We start from the raw sequence: 13,081 nt of genomic DNA on the forward strand, positions 1-13,081 counted from the left end.
GTGGGCAGCCATGGCAGTGCCAGTAAGTCTGGAATTAAGCTCAGTTACAGAAACTGGTTTTGGCCTGAACACAGTCAGTCTTTGTTCTTCAGTGTTGTCACATTGGAGACACTGTTGTGCTTTACAATACAGGCAGCAAATTGGGCCACAGCACAGAGAGACATAACCTGTGATCGCATTCAAATTCACCCTTAAGTGGCTTCGCTCATATTCATGTTGACAGAGTTGTGACGAATGAAAAGAGCTGACGCTTTGGCTAAGGGAAGAGAAGCTTTATACTAGCATATTCAAAACCCATGAAATACTTCTCTGTGTATTTACAAAAACATAATACAAGAATAAAAAAGAGAAAATTAACACGTCACAAATGGAGTCCCACATACTGCCACAAAACAGAAAACATGATCCGATTTACAAATGCATCTTCTTGTACTCCCACTTATGGCTTCAATCTAACACAAAAGCAAAATTAAATATATCTGTTCAGTTGTGATGGTGCATCATCAGTCCGTTCCTCCCTTTTGCAATAATTCTCTGCAGATTTTTCTTTAAATAATAATAATAATATCAAATACACATACAAGACAGAGGAGCTACATTTGTGAGCTGTACACGTCGCAGTAAGGGAGGGGGAAGGAGAACGTTCACAGGCATGTTGACCTTTTGTACATGAAGATATCTTGGGCAGTGAAAAAAGTTCAAAAACAAGCTTACTTTAGCTTTCTGTACCAACCAGCCTTTCACATCACGCTGAAATCACAGTTTATCCGGATGGCGATGGCCGGAGGGGTCTGGATAAAGGTTAAAATAACTAGATTTGAGAGAGGCCTCAGCAAATAAAAACAGCGAATCATACGACTACACGCACAAACTGACCCTCCCATCCTGTCTGATAACATGGTCAACCAAAAAAATCAATGAAACTTTGTCCTGCGCTTGTGCAGTCCACCCAATTGAAAAAACTGGGGAGCCTCAGTCTGACTCAGCAAAGGTCTGTCACTGAAAGATGCATCACTTCGTTATAAAAAGCTTTCAGTTTGTTCTGTTTGGTATTAACCTCTGTGCAAACCACGTCCCCAGCGCTCCAGGTCAATTACAGTTAGCACGCTGACTGATGACTGAGTTTTGGAAGTGTCGGTCTGGTATGGCCGGTAGCTTTTGGTTGCTACATGTTAGCTAACGTTTGCAATCTTTAGCTTGATGTTACTCTATAATGGAGCCACTTACAAAGCCACTTCATTGACTATATGACTGCTATCACCTCTTTCATGTTTTAGCATATACTATTATCCTGTCATTGTGACTTGTGGCCACAGCGGCTACCGTTCAACAAAGGTTACGTAGTCTTTAAGGCTCTTTTTCTCTCAATAACCATTCAGCGCGACTTCAAATTCAAAATGCAGGCGCCTCTTTCAGGCTGTGCTGAAAATCGTGATTAAAGTCTGAACAAAGAGCTGACTTTGATCTGCACTTCATTTGAAGTGGGCCTCGTGATGCAGGTGAGGCAGAAGGAAAGGATTTAAATTTTCCACATTTGTGGCTGAGTTTGGGGATGAATATTACAAAAAAAAAAAAAATCTTAGGCCCATAGCGTAAAATATAACACACAATGTCAGTGGTCCATAAGACAAATTTCGAGACAACAAATATCTGCACGAGCTTGAGGCTTGGTGAGATGTCTCTGATGTCTCTTCAATTCTCTTCCAGAAATGGACAAAGCAATTCACCGAGAAAAGACAAAAGACGTTCCACATGACCATCAGTTAGATTAAATTTCATCATCAAGCAAAAAAAAAAGTCTATGTCTGTTCAAACCCTTGGAAATTTAAACTTTAGGAGAAATGGGATTCTGGCCTTTTGTTTTTGGGCGTGAACTTTCTGGGGGTGATATGATGCAAAAGGCAGAGACATCTGTCTATGACTGGAGTGTGTGCACAGTCTCATACACACTGTATGCAAATATACAAAGAGTTCTCCTCCAGGTTGGTTCAATTTGGTTCCTTTGTACAGTCTCATAGTTGCAGAGGAAGAACAGATGAATGTAGCAGAGTCACCACTTAGAACGGGAGAAGAAACAGGAGAGAAAAGACGTGGACAGGAACGATGGAAGGGTCAGGGCGGGGTAGAAGGACGGAGCCTGGGGCGACTGTCCTGACTAGGCAGGTGGCAGCGGAGGAAGAGTCACTGCCTAGATGACATCACATCCTGTCTCTCTGCTTTTCACCGATCCACACCAGCTTACTGAGCGACTGAGCGAGCGTGCCTCCAGAGCCTTCACACGCTCATCGTCATGTTCGGAGAATACTGCAGAGATAAGACGGGGAGAAATATGTGCGTGAAAAGGAGATTCCTCTTCTCTTGGATGAAGCTGAAATCAAACAGGTGGTTTGTAGCTGAGGCTGGTTTATTGACCAGAGGTCAGAGCAGACCCAGAGGAAAACGAATGGCAGTATTAAAAGAATTCAAAGCGAACTAAACAGTTATCTCATGCCATCATATGAAAGCAGTTTCCACTGACACACACCAGCATCCTGATTTAGAAAACCCTCCAAAGTTCTATGAATTAAGTCAAATTATCTTCAACCCTGTCAAACGCTGAAGGAATGGAAAATGTTGTGAACTCTTCTCTTACATGTGATGAGCTTTAGATGAGGAGATCCATACCAATCACACAGCTATACGTTAAATGTGAAGGTACAGATAGCATCCACTTAGCTTAGCTTAGCTTAGCTTAGCACGGCCTTCTCACCTCGTTCAGAGTGCAGCACAACCCACCAGCACCTCTGAAGCTCATTAAAAAAGACCGTATATCTTCTTTATTTAATCCCGAGTGACTTGCTGGACTATTGTTGTCACAGTGAAGTTTCCGGGCAGCTCATGGAATCTGCAGGAGGTTGCTCCCGGCCAAGAAACAGTCCAGCACATAGATCTCCACAAGGCCACAGCTTGGTGTTTATACACTTTATTATATGACATGTAAGGTGTTAATTAATAAAAGTAAGAGGTGCTACTTGGCTAACTGACTTCTGGCTGTAGCTTTAAAGCTACTGGACAGATTTGATTTGATCTTCTCTGCTAACTCTGTAAGGAATGCTACTCCTTTCAAAGCATTAACGTTTTGTGAATTTTACAATACTTATACACAGTATTATATGCAGTAGATGACCAAGGGCTTACACTTTCATTCTGAAAAGGGTTAAGGAAGTTTCCTCCCATTTCTCCATCCTCCCTGGGGGTCCCGGGCTGGTTACTCATACTTAGGTTACCGGGAGAGTTCTGTAAAAGCGTATGCAACACACACATTACAATTAATGTAAATGTATGCACCTAAAGACCAGACAAAGACCAGACGTGCAGTTTCAAAGTAGATGAATCTTACCTTGGGGAGGCTGTCCATATCACCTGACCCTGAGAGAGTATGAAAGTAACACAAATCACCGTTATCAAACAAACACTCATCTTGCTTGAATTATTATTGAATTATTATTATTGAATTAATTAAAACTTAACCAGATTAAGCGTCAAGCTACGTATTCCTGTACCTAATGATCCATTCATGTGATGGGGCTCCATTCCGGCCATTCCCCCCAATGGACCATCGCCACCTGCACCCATAGGGAACTGAGGAGAACACACACAGGAGACAGTGACATACCTGCGACGATATTTACCATCAACAAAGTAAAAACAATACTAATCTGAGAGTTATTACACCCACATGCCAACTCCATAACCATCTGCATTTCAGTGAAAGACAGATAAACAGAGAAATGTCTCACATTTGGTCGGCTTCCACCTGGAGGAACTGTGTTTATCATAGTGTACATGTTGTCACCGGAGTTGGTTGAATCTAATGGAGGAACAATAAGAGGATGAAAGAGTAAATGTACTCTGTATACACATACAGCTTATATATGCATACACAGAGCTTACCTGCTGGACTGGGCATTATTGGCGTCCCCGGTGGCCCCCCTCCTCCTGGAGGTCCCTGAAACGACAGCACCGGTTTCCATAAGATTCACCCATGAAGTAATGAATTACAGCCTGTGCAGTGAGTGAACAGGCTCTTAAAGTCAAACATACGTACCACATAACTTCCTGGAGACGCAGAAGAGTACGGGGTCTGCAAAAACACAGAAAGCGATGAGGAAAGAAACGAAACGACGGCTGAACTTTCTGCAGGGCGTCTTTGTTCGAGCACTTACCGAATTGGAGTTTGGAGGATTTGGCCAGGGTCTACCCCCACCCGGTCCCCTGGAACACACACATACACGCAGACACAGACAAACACATACTTTACTTTTCTGCTTTTGGCAAGCGTCTTTGTTTCCAATTCATTTGGGCAAAGTTGGCAACAACAAGTTCTTCTGTTGCCCGAGAGAAGTGATGGGAACAACAAGTAGAAAAAAAAAAGACAAAATAGAGGAAAGCTGGCTCCTAGCTCCACTTCCAGACCTCGAAGAGCCAAGAACATACCGTGAAGCAGTAATTAAAAGCTTCATAAATTAAGCGGCTGACTGTGTCTACTGTAGTGAGAGATGAAGCACGTTTGCAGTATAATTCTGTCCCTGAGCGAGAGAAACATGGGGAGGCCATTTACACTGCGTGTCTGTGGATACCACTCACATATTCATGCCAGGCATCCCAGGACCCACCAGGGCATTCAGCGGTGGTCTCATCCCACCTCCATAGTTCTAGAAAAAAGACACCAAAATGCTCTAAGTTATGTCTAGAAGAGAGAAACTACCAGAACAGTGCTTTGTATATCGCCACAGGTCATCTGGTCACACACCTGAGGCCCTAGCGGCACCATGCCTCTGGGTGGAGTCATCCGCTGCATCGGTCCTCCCATGTTTGGATGTCCTGAAACACAGAAAAACAGTCAAACTGCAGCCAGTCACCAGTTCCATTTACAGGTGAGCGTGAGACGAGCGGAGGAGTAACTGAACAGTCTTTGAACCTGTGCATCATTCGTGTGTTTGGAGGAGGGAGCAGTTCGTGTGACGGGTGGGGTACTTAAAGGATAAGAAGAGACTTTTTTACCATTATCAACAAATCCCACGAAGAGACTGAACTAACAATGGATTCATCCTGCTAACATGTTTGTGTAGCCTTCTGCCTGCATGCAGGAGAACTTCACTGTTGTTCAGAAACTATTAAAATTCAACATAATGAGGAAATGAGGCGCCCGTGTGGCTCTCTAATGTGTGTATGGATTGGCACAAATGCTGGTACACACATTCATGTTCCCCACAGGATGACCCGAAATGTCTTCCTTAAAGTGTCATCTAGGTTTGAAGGTTTAAAGTCATGCATAATTATGGGCATGGCGGCTTCGCGTGACAGCTAGCCCCTTGGTTTCAGTAATAAGGCCTCATTTGTCCTGCCTTAGCTCCACCCACGGCAGGCACTACCAACACTGAGCGTCACACTTCACAGAGACTGCATCCATGTTTTAAACCATCTATAGTTATGACCAATACATGCAAAGTCTGAGACATTTCCTTTATCCTGAGCTGTGTTTTGAGTGTAATGCTAATCAACAAATGTGAACATGCTAAGATGCTAAAGTAAGATGATGAACAAACATCTGAGCATTAAGTCCTGCTGCACCGAAGTGCACAGAAAATCCTTTTTAGTTCTTCTTAAATAAACTGGGAACACGTGCTGTAGCATCGTGTGTCTGTGTCTGTGCGTGCCAGTGTGTCTGGGTGTACCTTGCTGTCTTGTGGGATCCATCCCGCTGGGTAACATGGGCTGGCTGCCTGGGACTCCTCCAAGTCCCTACAGAGGGAAGAGCATCACCCGCCTTATCATCGCTGCCACACAGACACTGTCCACTTCTATCATCCACAGTTCTGTCTGCCGCCTGCAGGGGTCAACGTGGCTCTTACCTGATTTGGTAATCTGAGGGGTGGTCTGGGTCCTCCGGGGTATCGAGGTGACATAAATGGCTGAAAAAACGACATAAACGCATTTTGAATCACTCGTGAATATACGTCCTGTCTGTCTCATGCATGAAAAGACGGCAAACAAACAAAAAACATACTCACTTTTGTAACATACGTGATTTGATTATTCAACACAGCATCTAAATACTTTGTCAAATTTACTGAAGGAAACTGTGGAGCACTATGTGAAGTTTTTTTCACTCTCTAAAACAGGAAAACACCCAGGACTACTGCGCTCGTCCTCTGCTGAGCTTCGGGCTCATTTTCCTTTAAAAACAGTTCCATGACAGCAGCGTCGGGAGTCTGGAAGCCGACCGCACTTTCATTGGACTGGATTTACGGAAAAAAGAAGGCGATAATAAAAGATGAGGTTTGTTAATAATGATGTAAGCGTACGTGTTAACTGCGTGCTGTTTGGCAGCGACTGTGAGAAGCTCTTTTGCAGCTGTGAGTGGGTTTTCACTTGTCCTCACCACAGACAGTAGCAGTGCTGCTGCTGTGTCTGCGGAGCGGATGCCTCTGTGGTCAGAACAGCCTGGTCTGCAGTGCCGGAGAAGCAATGCAGTAACTCGCCACTAGAGAGCGATGGTCCACTTGTTTTAATCAGGGTCTTTTCTTTAATTAGCCCTCTTGTCATCACCTAGCTGTGCTGAAGATTCACAGTGTTTCAGCTCTATTTAAATACTAGAATGGCTTGAAATCTTGTGAAGAAACAAATGCAAACAACTGAACACTGCGTTACTGAACGTATAAACTGGATGAATGACAGCAGGATGTGTGGATATAACTTTGCAGGTATGGGTGCATGATTCAGCTTTCATGCACTCTGTGATATTCTGTCCATGTGGAAGTGAAGAACTGGCAGTCTGGTAATTGTTGGGCTTCTTTAAGCGATAGGCTCTGACAGGAGCCTGTCTTCAAAGAACAGCTGATCTTCAGAGGGAGGTGGAAAACGCTGCTCGGACTTTAAGTTGGAGTTTTTGGAAAGCGGGCTGAGAAATGCCCACGAAGGCTATCGATCTGCGCGTCAGACGCCAGCATCTCGGTTTGACTGATAATGACGGATAATCGATGTGCAACTGGCAGGTGCTTCTGACGGAGAACAGGGAAGATCTGGGGCGAAGCTGCATGTGTGACTTTTTGTTTGTGAGAGATTCATTTCTCCTGTCAGATTCTTCTTTTGTCCATTTTGAGAAACACACAGCGATCCCCCCCCCCCCACACACACACAGATGAATGCAGGCTGTTCACATGTCCAAAGCTACTGTAGGTCAGTGCATACAGGTATGTAGCATGAGTGTTTCAATATTCACATATGGAATATCTGTGTGTGTGCGTGTGTGTGTGTGCCCACATACCTGAAAGAACCCTGGAGGGACTGGCCCCACCGGCATGCCATCTCCTGGGGGAAGGTTCCCAAGGACAGGGCTGGGAGCTGCCGCGGCACTCTGGAAGATGCAAACACACACGTTAAAACACACACACAGAAACATCACAACGTTGTGGAAAGACGTGGAACGCTCCAAAAACACCTGTTTGGAACGTTCCACAGGTAAACAGGTTGCTGAGCGGGGATGGAGCGAGGTTCACCACTTTGTGAACACATGATTGGATGAAGGATACTACTACATGTAAAACCATTGTTTTCAATGCAGTACTTGGGTGTACTGGAGTATTTTTGTACTGCAGCATTACTGCTCTTCCTGAATTAAAGGGTTCTGAGGACACTCTCACTGCTGCTGCTCAGTCAGTGCCGACAACAGAGCGCCTCTCCTGAACGCACCGCCAAAGAAAAAGAAGATGCTAATGCCATAAAAACAAACAAAAAATAGCAATCCGAGGGTCTTCCCCCATGTCTCACTTGCTGTCTCTCCCTCAGTGGGACATTTCCTGTTTCTGCAGATGCCCTGCCATGCTGGCCCAGGTTTATTTTTATACCTCGTGTTTTCTGTTGTGCTTGTCCCAGACGGGCGGCGGTGGCACATTTCAGCACTGTCTGCTTCCTGTGGCATTGTACTACTAACTAACCAAGTTACCACCCAGCACCGGCCTCTTCCTCATCCTCATTAGGTACACAGACCAGACAACATGCGGTGTGGGAGAGAGCACATCCATATATATGATAATGTGTGAACAGTGTGCACATAAACCCAGCACGCCTGTGTCTGCGTGGATCTGCCCACTCTCTCTTCCTTTCCTCTGATCTCCCCTCTCGCTGTCTCTGCCTCTCTGAAGGCATCGGCTGGGTGTAAAGAGCTCCGGTGAAATTCACCCACAGTCTCTGAAGTTTCCGCCAGCTGACTTTTTAGGTCAGACAGGAACAAGGTTTAATCAGAGCTGAGATAAAAGCGGACTGACGACACTTCTGCATCCTCCTCTGCTTCATCCCACCACCCTCGCTGTTCCCTCGTTCTAACTCATGTCTTCTGATTGTTAATGTTCGGCAACTGGGAGCAGGATGCGGCTTTTTGCTTCCATATACTGCTGCAAACAGAGCCCGTATTTGTCTCAGCAGATGAACGTACAGATGGACGCAGATGGAAATTGTATCTCCGTGGTTCAGCGGTGAGAGACTGGATTTGGTTTGTTTGTGTGTGTGTTTATCTCAGTGTACAACATCATGCAGAGCATCAAGTGTGTGTTGTGATTTTGTCAGTTTTCCCCCCTTTCTTTCCCTCTGCCGTCTCTCGCACCCTGGATTACCCAGAATGCCTTTACACCCTGGCAGCCTGGAGGTCTGCTGAGTTTGCCTTCATGCACAGAGAGAGAGAGAGAGAGAGAGAGAGGAGAAAAGAGGACAAAGCAGAGATTATGACTGTGCATGTGTGTGTGTGTGCGTGTGCGTGTGTGTGTGTGTGTGTGTGTGTGTGTGTGTGTGTGTGTGTGTGTGAGTGCACCTAATGTTTGTTTGTGCAGGAAAAGGAGAACTGAGGCAGGAAAAAAAAAATCTACCTGACCTGCTGACAAAGCAGCATTTTCCAAATACAGCAACAAGGAGGGAAAAAAACCCCACAACAACCCGCCAGGATACATCCCCGCCCCAAAAAAACAGCACCACCCTCCATGTTCGGAAAACAACGCTGGGAACAACACCAACTCCTCTGCTGCCGACAGTCTCTCATGATTATGACAAATCAGATTGACTCAAATGACATTAGAGAATCAGAGTGAATCACGGTGAGAAGGATCCGCGAAGCCTCCTCAGAGGAGAGCCTGTGAATCTTTTCCAGCTTGTTCTTAAGATGCAGCTGAGCTGGAGGAGTCATGTGGTTTGCACGGCGATGCCTGGGTAAAATGTCTGCAGCGGCTCCTACGACACGAGTCAGACACCTGATTAGCCATTATTAAAAAGCATAGTGAGACGTTTGGTCAAACAGGCTTATTTGCAGAGAGCTAAACGAGATGACTGACATCACTCCCGTGCCTCTACAGCTAACATGAAGCTACTGCTAGCAGTCAATTAGCTTAGCACAAAGACTGGAAAGCAGGGGAAACAGTTAGCCTGCTTCTGCCCAAGTGTCACTAAATGCCAACCAGCGCCTCTGAAGCTCAGTGCCATCAGTGTCTGATGAGGAACTATCGGCAGCAGGTGGACGTCGTTTACAACCAAAAACAACAATGGCGGCTCCCATAGCGGTTAGCGTAGATGCTACTATAGCATCAGTTATGTGAGAAGTGTATTTCTGCCTGAAGGCTTTTCATCATGGAAAAGATGTTTTCTGCTCTTCTCCAGACTGGCTTTGGCAAGAGTCTTATTACAGCATATGGTTCGTTGATCTGATTGGTTGAGGTTAGCCTGCGATAGGCAGTGATAGACAGATGATTCAGCCAATCACCTGCCAAGTATGTTTTTAAAGTGCCTGCCCTTTTCCAAACTGTTTTCACGGACGACTTCCCAGGCGGCTCCGTGTAACGAACCATCTGGCACGTCACGTTACGAACTTCTTGGAGTCTCAACACTAAAGAGGTGCTGGGAGGTAAATTTAGTTTTTTGCTTCAATAAGATTTTGGCATTAACAGTCATAGTAGCTATCTGCATGTAATAGTACTAATAGTGTATTTAATGCTACTTTAGGGTGCCAAAAGCAAAGAATGCAAATCACAATTCTTGATTAACTGAACTTAATCAACACACATTATATACGTGACAATCGGCTGAGCTCTTATATGGGCCGCACTTAGCTCACAGCTGGTTTATCAGTATCTGCATACATGTTTTCCATCAGTAATGACAAAGATGTGTTTGAGGTCATTTAGAAATTTCACTGGTATTACATTGTTTGTCCACCAGAGGGCACCAACAAATTCATTCTCCAACTGTTTAGTACAGTTCAGCAAGAAAACTGATTTTTCACACCTAAAATACAATATTGGTATAAGAGATTCAGTATGACTTGGGACGTGGTAGAAATCGCTGTACGAGCTAACGCAGAGCAGCTGAATGCTGCCTTATACAGGCCTCGAGCACTAGCATCTGTGAATTCAGTTCAATTGAACTGATGGGTATGATAACAACAACATCAGCCCTGGTTCAAACTGTCGATAAAGCTTAAGGATTTGTAGACTCATAAGATCTGGTATCTGTACAAACTGGGAGGAGTTGGTGTTTATTTCAATATGAGAAAAAAAAAGCTCTCAGTTTCACTAATTGGCTTTATCTGCTGACGTGCGGATAGCGATAGAGCTTTATTTGAGCAGCATTTTAATGATTATTCCATTTGTAAAGTCTTAGTATTACTCAGATATCTGTCGATAAGAGCTAAATTAAACATGCTGATGCGCCGAGACGTTCACTGTACCTCTCCCATTCAAAAACCACGCAGTTGCTTGTGGCTATTGATAATTGCATTGACTCTGTGTGCATGTGTGTGTGTGTGTGTGTGTGTGTGTGTTGGCTTCACCTGATGTAATGTGACCACATCAATGTGGTGCAATTAGCTCAAATTAGCTACAACAGCGTAGCAAGCAGAAAGTTAATGTTTACGGGTTGGTTGTCATTCTTACATTACGGGAAATGACTCTGAATGAGACTCGGTGGATTCCTGTGAGCCAGTTCTGTTTAAATACTGATTCACAGCCAAGCTCAACATATTCCAGCACTTAACCTTTGTAAACATCAAAAGCACACAGATTGTTACACGCTGTTAATGAGTCCATCATTTACACTTCTCACACATCAGTGCTTACACTTTCCTGACAAGGCCGAGCGAGAGGAACAATGAGATACTGAGCTGATGGCTTTGCGCGCTAACACACTGCATCATAGTGTACTTTGCTGTGTGAACGCAAGTGTCAACAATGTCTTGTGTAGTGTTTTTGTACATTTTTGACTGAGCTTAAACACAGCAAGCGCCGCTGATAATGTTCATTGTGCCTGAAGTAATGGAGCTGAATCAATGTGTGAGCAAGGTGTAAGAGGCATTATAAGAGGCAGCTTATCTGACAAGCCCTCGCTGCTGGGTGAAAGCTAACCTGTTGTTGTCCTGTATTACTTTCAATAAAATAAGTCATTTCATTCTCCGTCTTGTCTGTCTGCAGTCCATCCTTTTTCTGAAGATCCCAGTCAATGAACCCGTCCGTCCATCTGTCCGTTCAGCAGCCTCACTGCTTTAAGCTTTGTGACCTCACGAGTCGTCACACTGCTCAACGATCTGCTCTTCCTACGATCCCTGCGTTCGTCGGTGCTGCCGTCGTATCCGAAAGGTGTCTGTGATGAAACCTGAGGCGGTGTCGTCAGATGAACACCTGCATCTCCTGGCAAACTCATTTGTTGCATAAATAATTCAAAGCACCACCCTCCAGGAGAACAGCTACAGTATAGGTCACATACACAACAGAAGGTACAGTACAGTGCAGACAGCATCGCTGAGCGTCCACAGAGACAAATGTCTGAAAAAAGGGGACGCAATAATAGATGTGGACGTCCTGGATTTAAAACCTGCTACAGACGAGAGTCTCCTCTTTCCATGTGGACTGCAGAGTGGTGGTTTTATGTGTGTGAGACAGAAAGGCCGACAAAAGTTATAATGAATGCCAACATCCAAACATGCACGAGTGGGACATCAGGTTGTCCAAGCACAGGTGGACATGCGTGAGGACATAAAAACAAAGAGGTGGAAGACCCCTCAAATATCATAGCACCACCCTCGCAATGGCAATGCACAATTTCTCCTGATCCATCTCCATGTGAAATGACGCACTTTCCACGCTGCCTTATCTTATCGAGCGCCCTTTTCTTTACGCGCCTGCAGAGCTGACGCGAGTGACTCATTACGGACCAAACAAAGCAAACAAACAACAAAAAAAAAGGGGACTGAAAACATTTTATGTAAAGTGATGGAAACGCGCCGTGCTCTCCTGTAGAATACAGTCCAATTACACTACAGTTCTCTACTTTACAACCTAATCAGACCTTCTCCACACTACATTCACAGTACACTAATCCCATCAGAACAAAGGGCTCACTAATACTTAATGAGATAACTCGCAAACTCCTTCATCCCTATATGTTTACTGAATGTCTTCGTCTCTAATGCGTGTGCCTTAATGCATGCATACAATGTGTGTGTGTGCGCGTGTGTGTAAAGGTGGGGAGTCATTTTCATTCAATACTTCAGAGACTGAGAGACACTCGGAGGTTCGTGAGTGGAATCTCAAAAGGCTGTCTGTGTCTGTCTTTCTCTCTCTCGCTGCATCGCTCGTCGTCGGCTTTCTCCACCTCTCTGTCTCTCACAGGCTCACTTTGCTTCTCAGACAAATGTCTTTTTTTGCCTTCATGAACCGCCTCGTAACAATGCGTTTCTATCGCGCGTCTGGAAGTCAGCTTAGAGGAGAGGGCAGCCCAAAGCGTCCGTCCTCCAGAAACTGGCATGTTCCCTCATTACAGGCACTGCGGTTTATTTCTGAATCAATCCCACATACGTTCTCCTTATATAACAGGCCTCCACCAAATGCACTGTGTTTGAGTGGTGAAAAGCACAGCGGCCACATGACCAGGGGGGGAAAATACGAAGCTGAATGGACATGATTTATGGAGGAGGAATAAACAAACGAGAGTTCGCTGGTGCTGACCTTTAGTTCACCAAATTCAGCTTGGATCCTTTTTTTATAAGTTGCTTCCTGTACCATTG

General features: G+C 44.9%; 1 protein-coding gene across 2 annotated transcripts in view; it reads right to left on the reverse strand.

Moving 5' to 3' along the window:
• Nucleotides 1-257: 257 nt before the first annotated feature.
• The window catches only part of LOC139332019 (single-stranded DNA-binding protein 2), a 48,213-nt gene continuing 35,389 nt past the window's right edge, over nt 258-13,081 (reverse strand). For both annotated transcript variants that reach the window (XM_070963680.1, XM_070963679.1), the window contains exons 5-17: nt 7,310-7,399; nt 5,895-5,954; nt 5,718-5,784; nt 4,793-4,863; nt 4,627-4,694; nt 4,206-4,254; nt 4,088-4,123; nt 3,934-3,988; nt 3,780-3,850; nt 3,543-3,621; nt 3,380-3,408; nt 3,178-3,276; nt 258-2,304 (exon numbers count right to left, since the gene is read on the reverse strand). In XM_070963680.1, the coding sequence (XP_070819781.1) occupies nt 2,275-2,304; nt 3,178-3,276; nt 3,380-3,408; nt 3,543-3,621; nt 3,780-3,850; nt 3,934-3,988; nt 4,088-4,123; nt 4,206-4,254; nt 4,627-4,694; nt 4,793-4,863; nt 5,718-5,784; nt 5,895-5,954; nt 7,310-7,345 (750 nt within the window). In that variant the 5' untranslated portion in view covers nt 7,346-7,399 and the 3' untranslated portion in view covers nt 258-2,274. The remainder of the gene's footprint in view (nt 2,305-3,177; nt 3,277-3,379; nt 3,409-3,542; nt 3,622-3,779; nt 3,851-3,933; nt 3,989-4,087; nt 4,124-4,205; nt 4,255-4,626; nt 4,695-4,792; nt 4,864-5,717; nt 5,785-5,894; nt 5,955-7,309; nt 7,400-13,081) is intronic.

Source organism: Chaetodon trifascialis, chromosome 6 (assembly GCF_039877785.1).
Source record: "Chaetodon trifascialis isolate fChaTrf1 chromosome 6, fChaTrf1.hap1, whole genome shotgun sequence".
NCBI classification, from domain to species: domain Eukaryota; kingdom Metazoa; phylum Chordata; class Actinopteri; order Chaetodontiformes; family Chaetodontidae; genus Chaetodon; species Chaetodon trifascialis.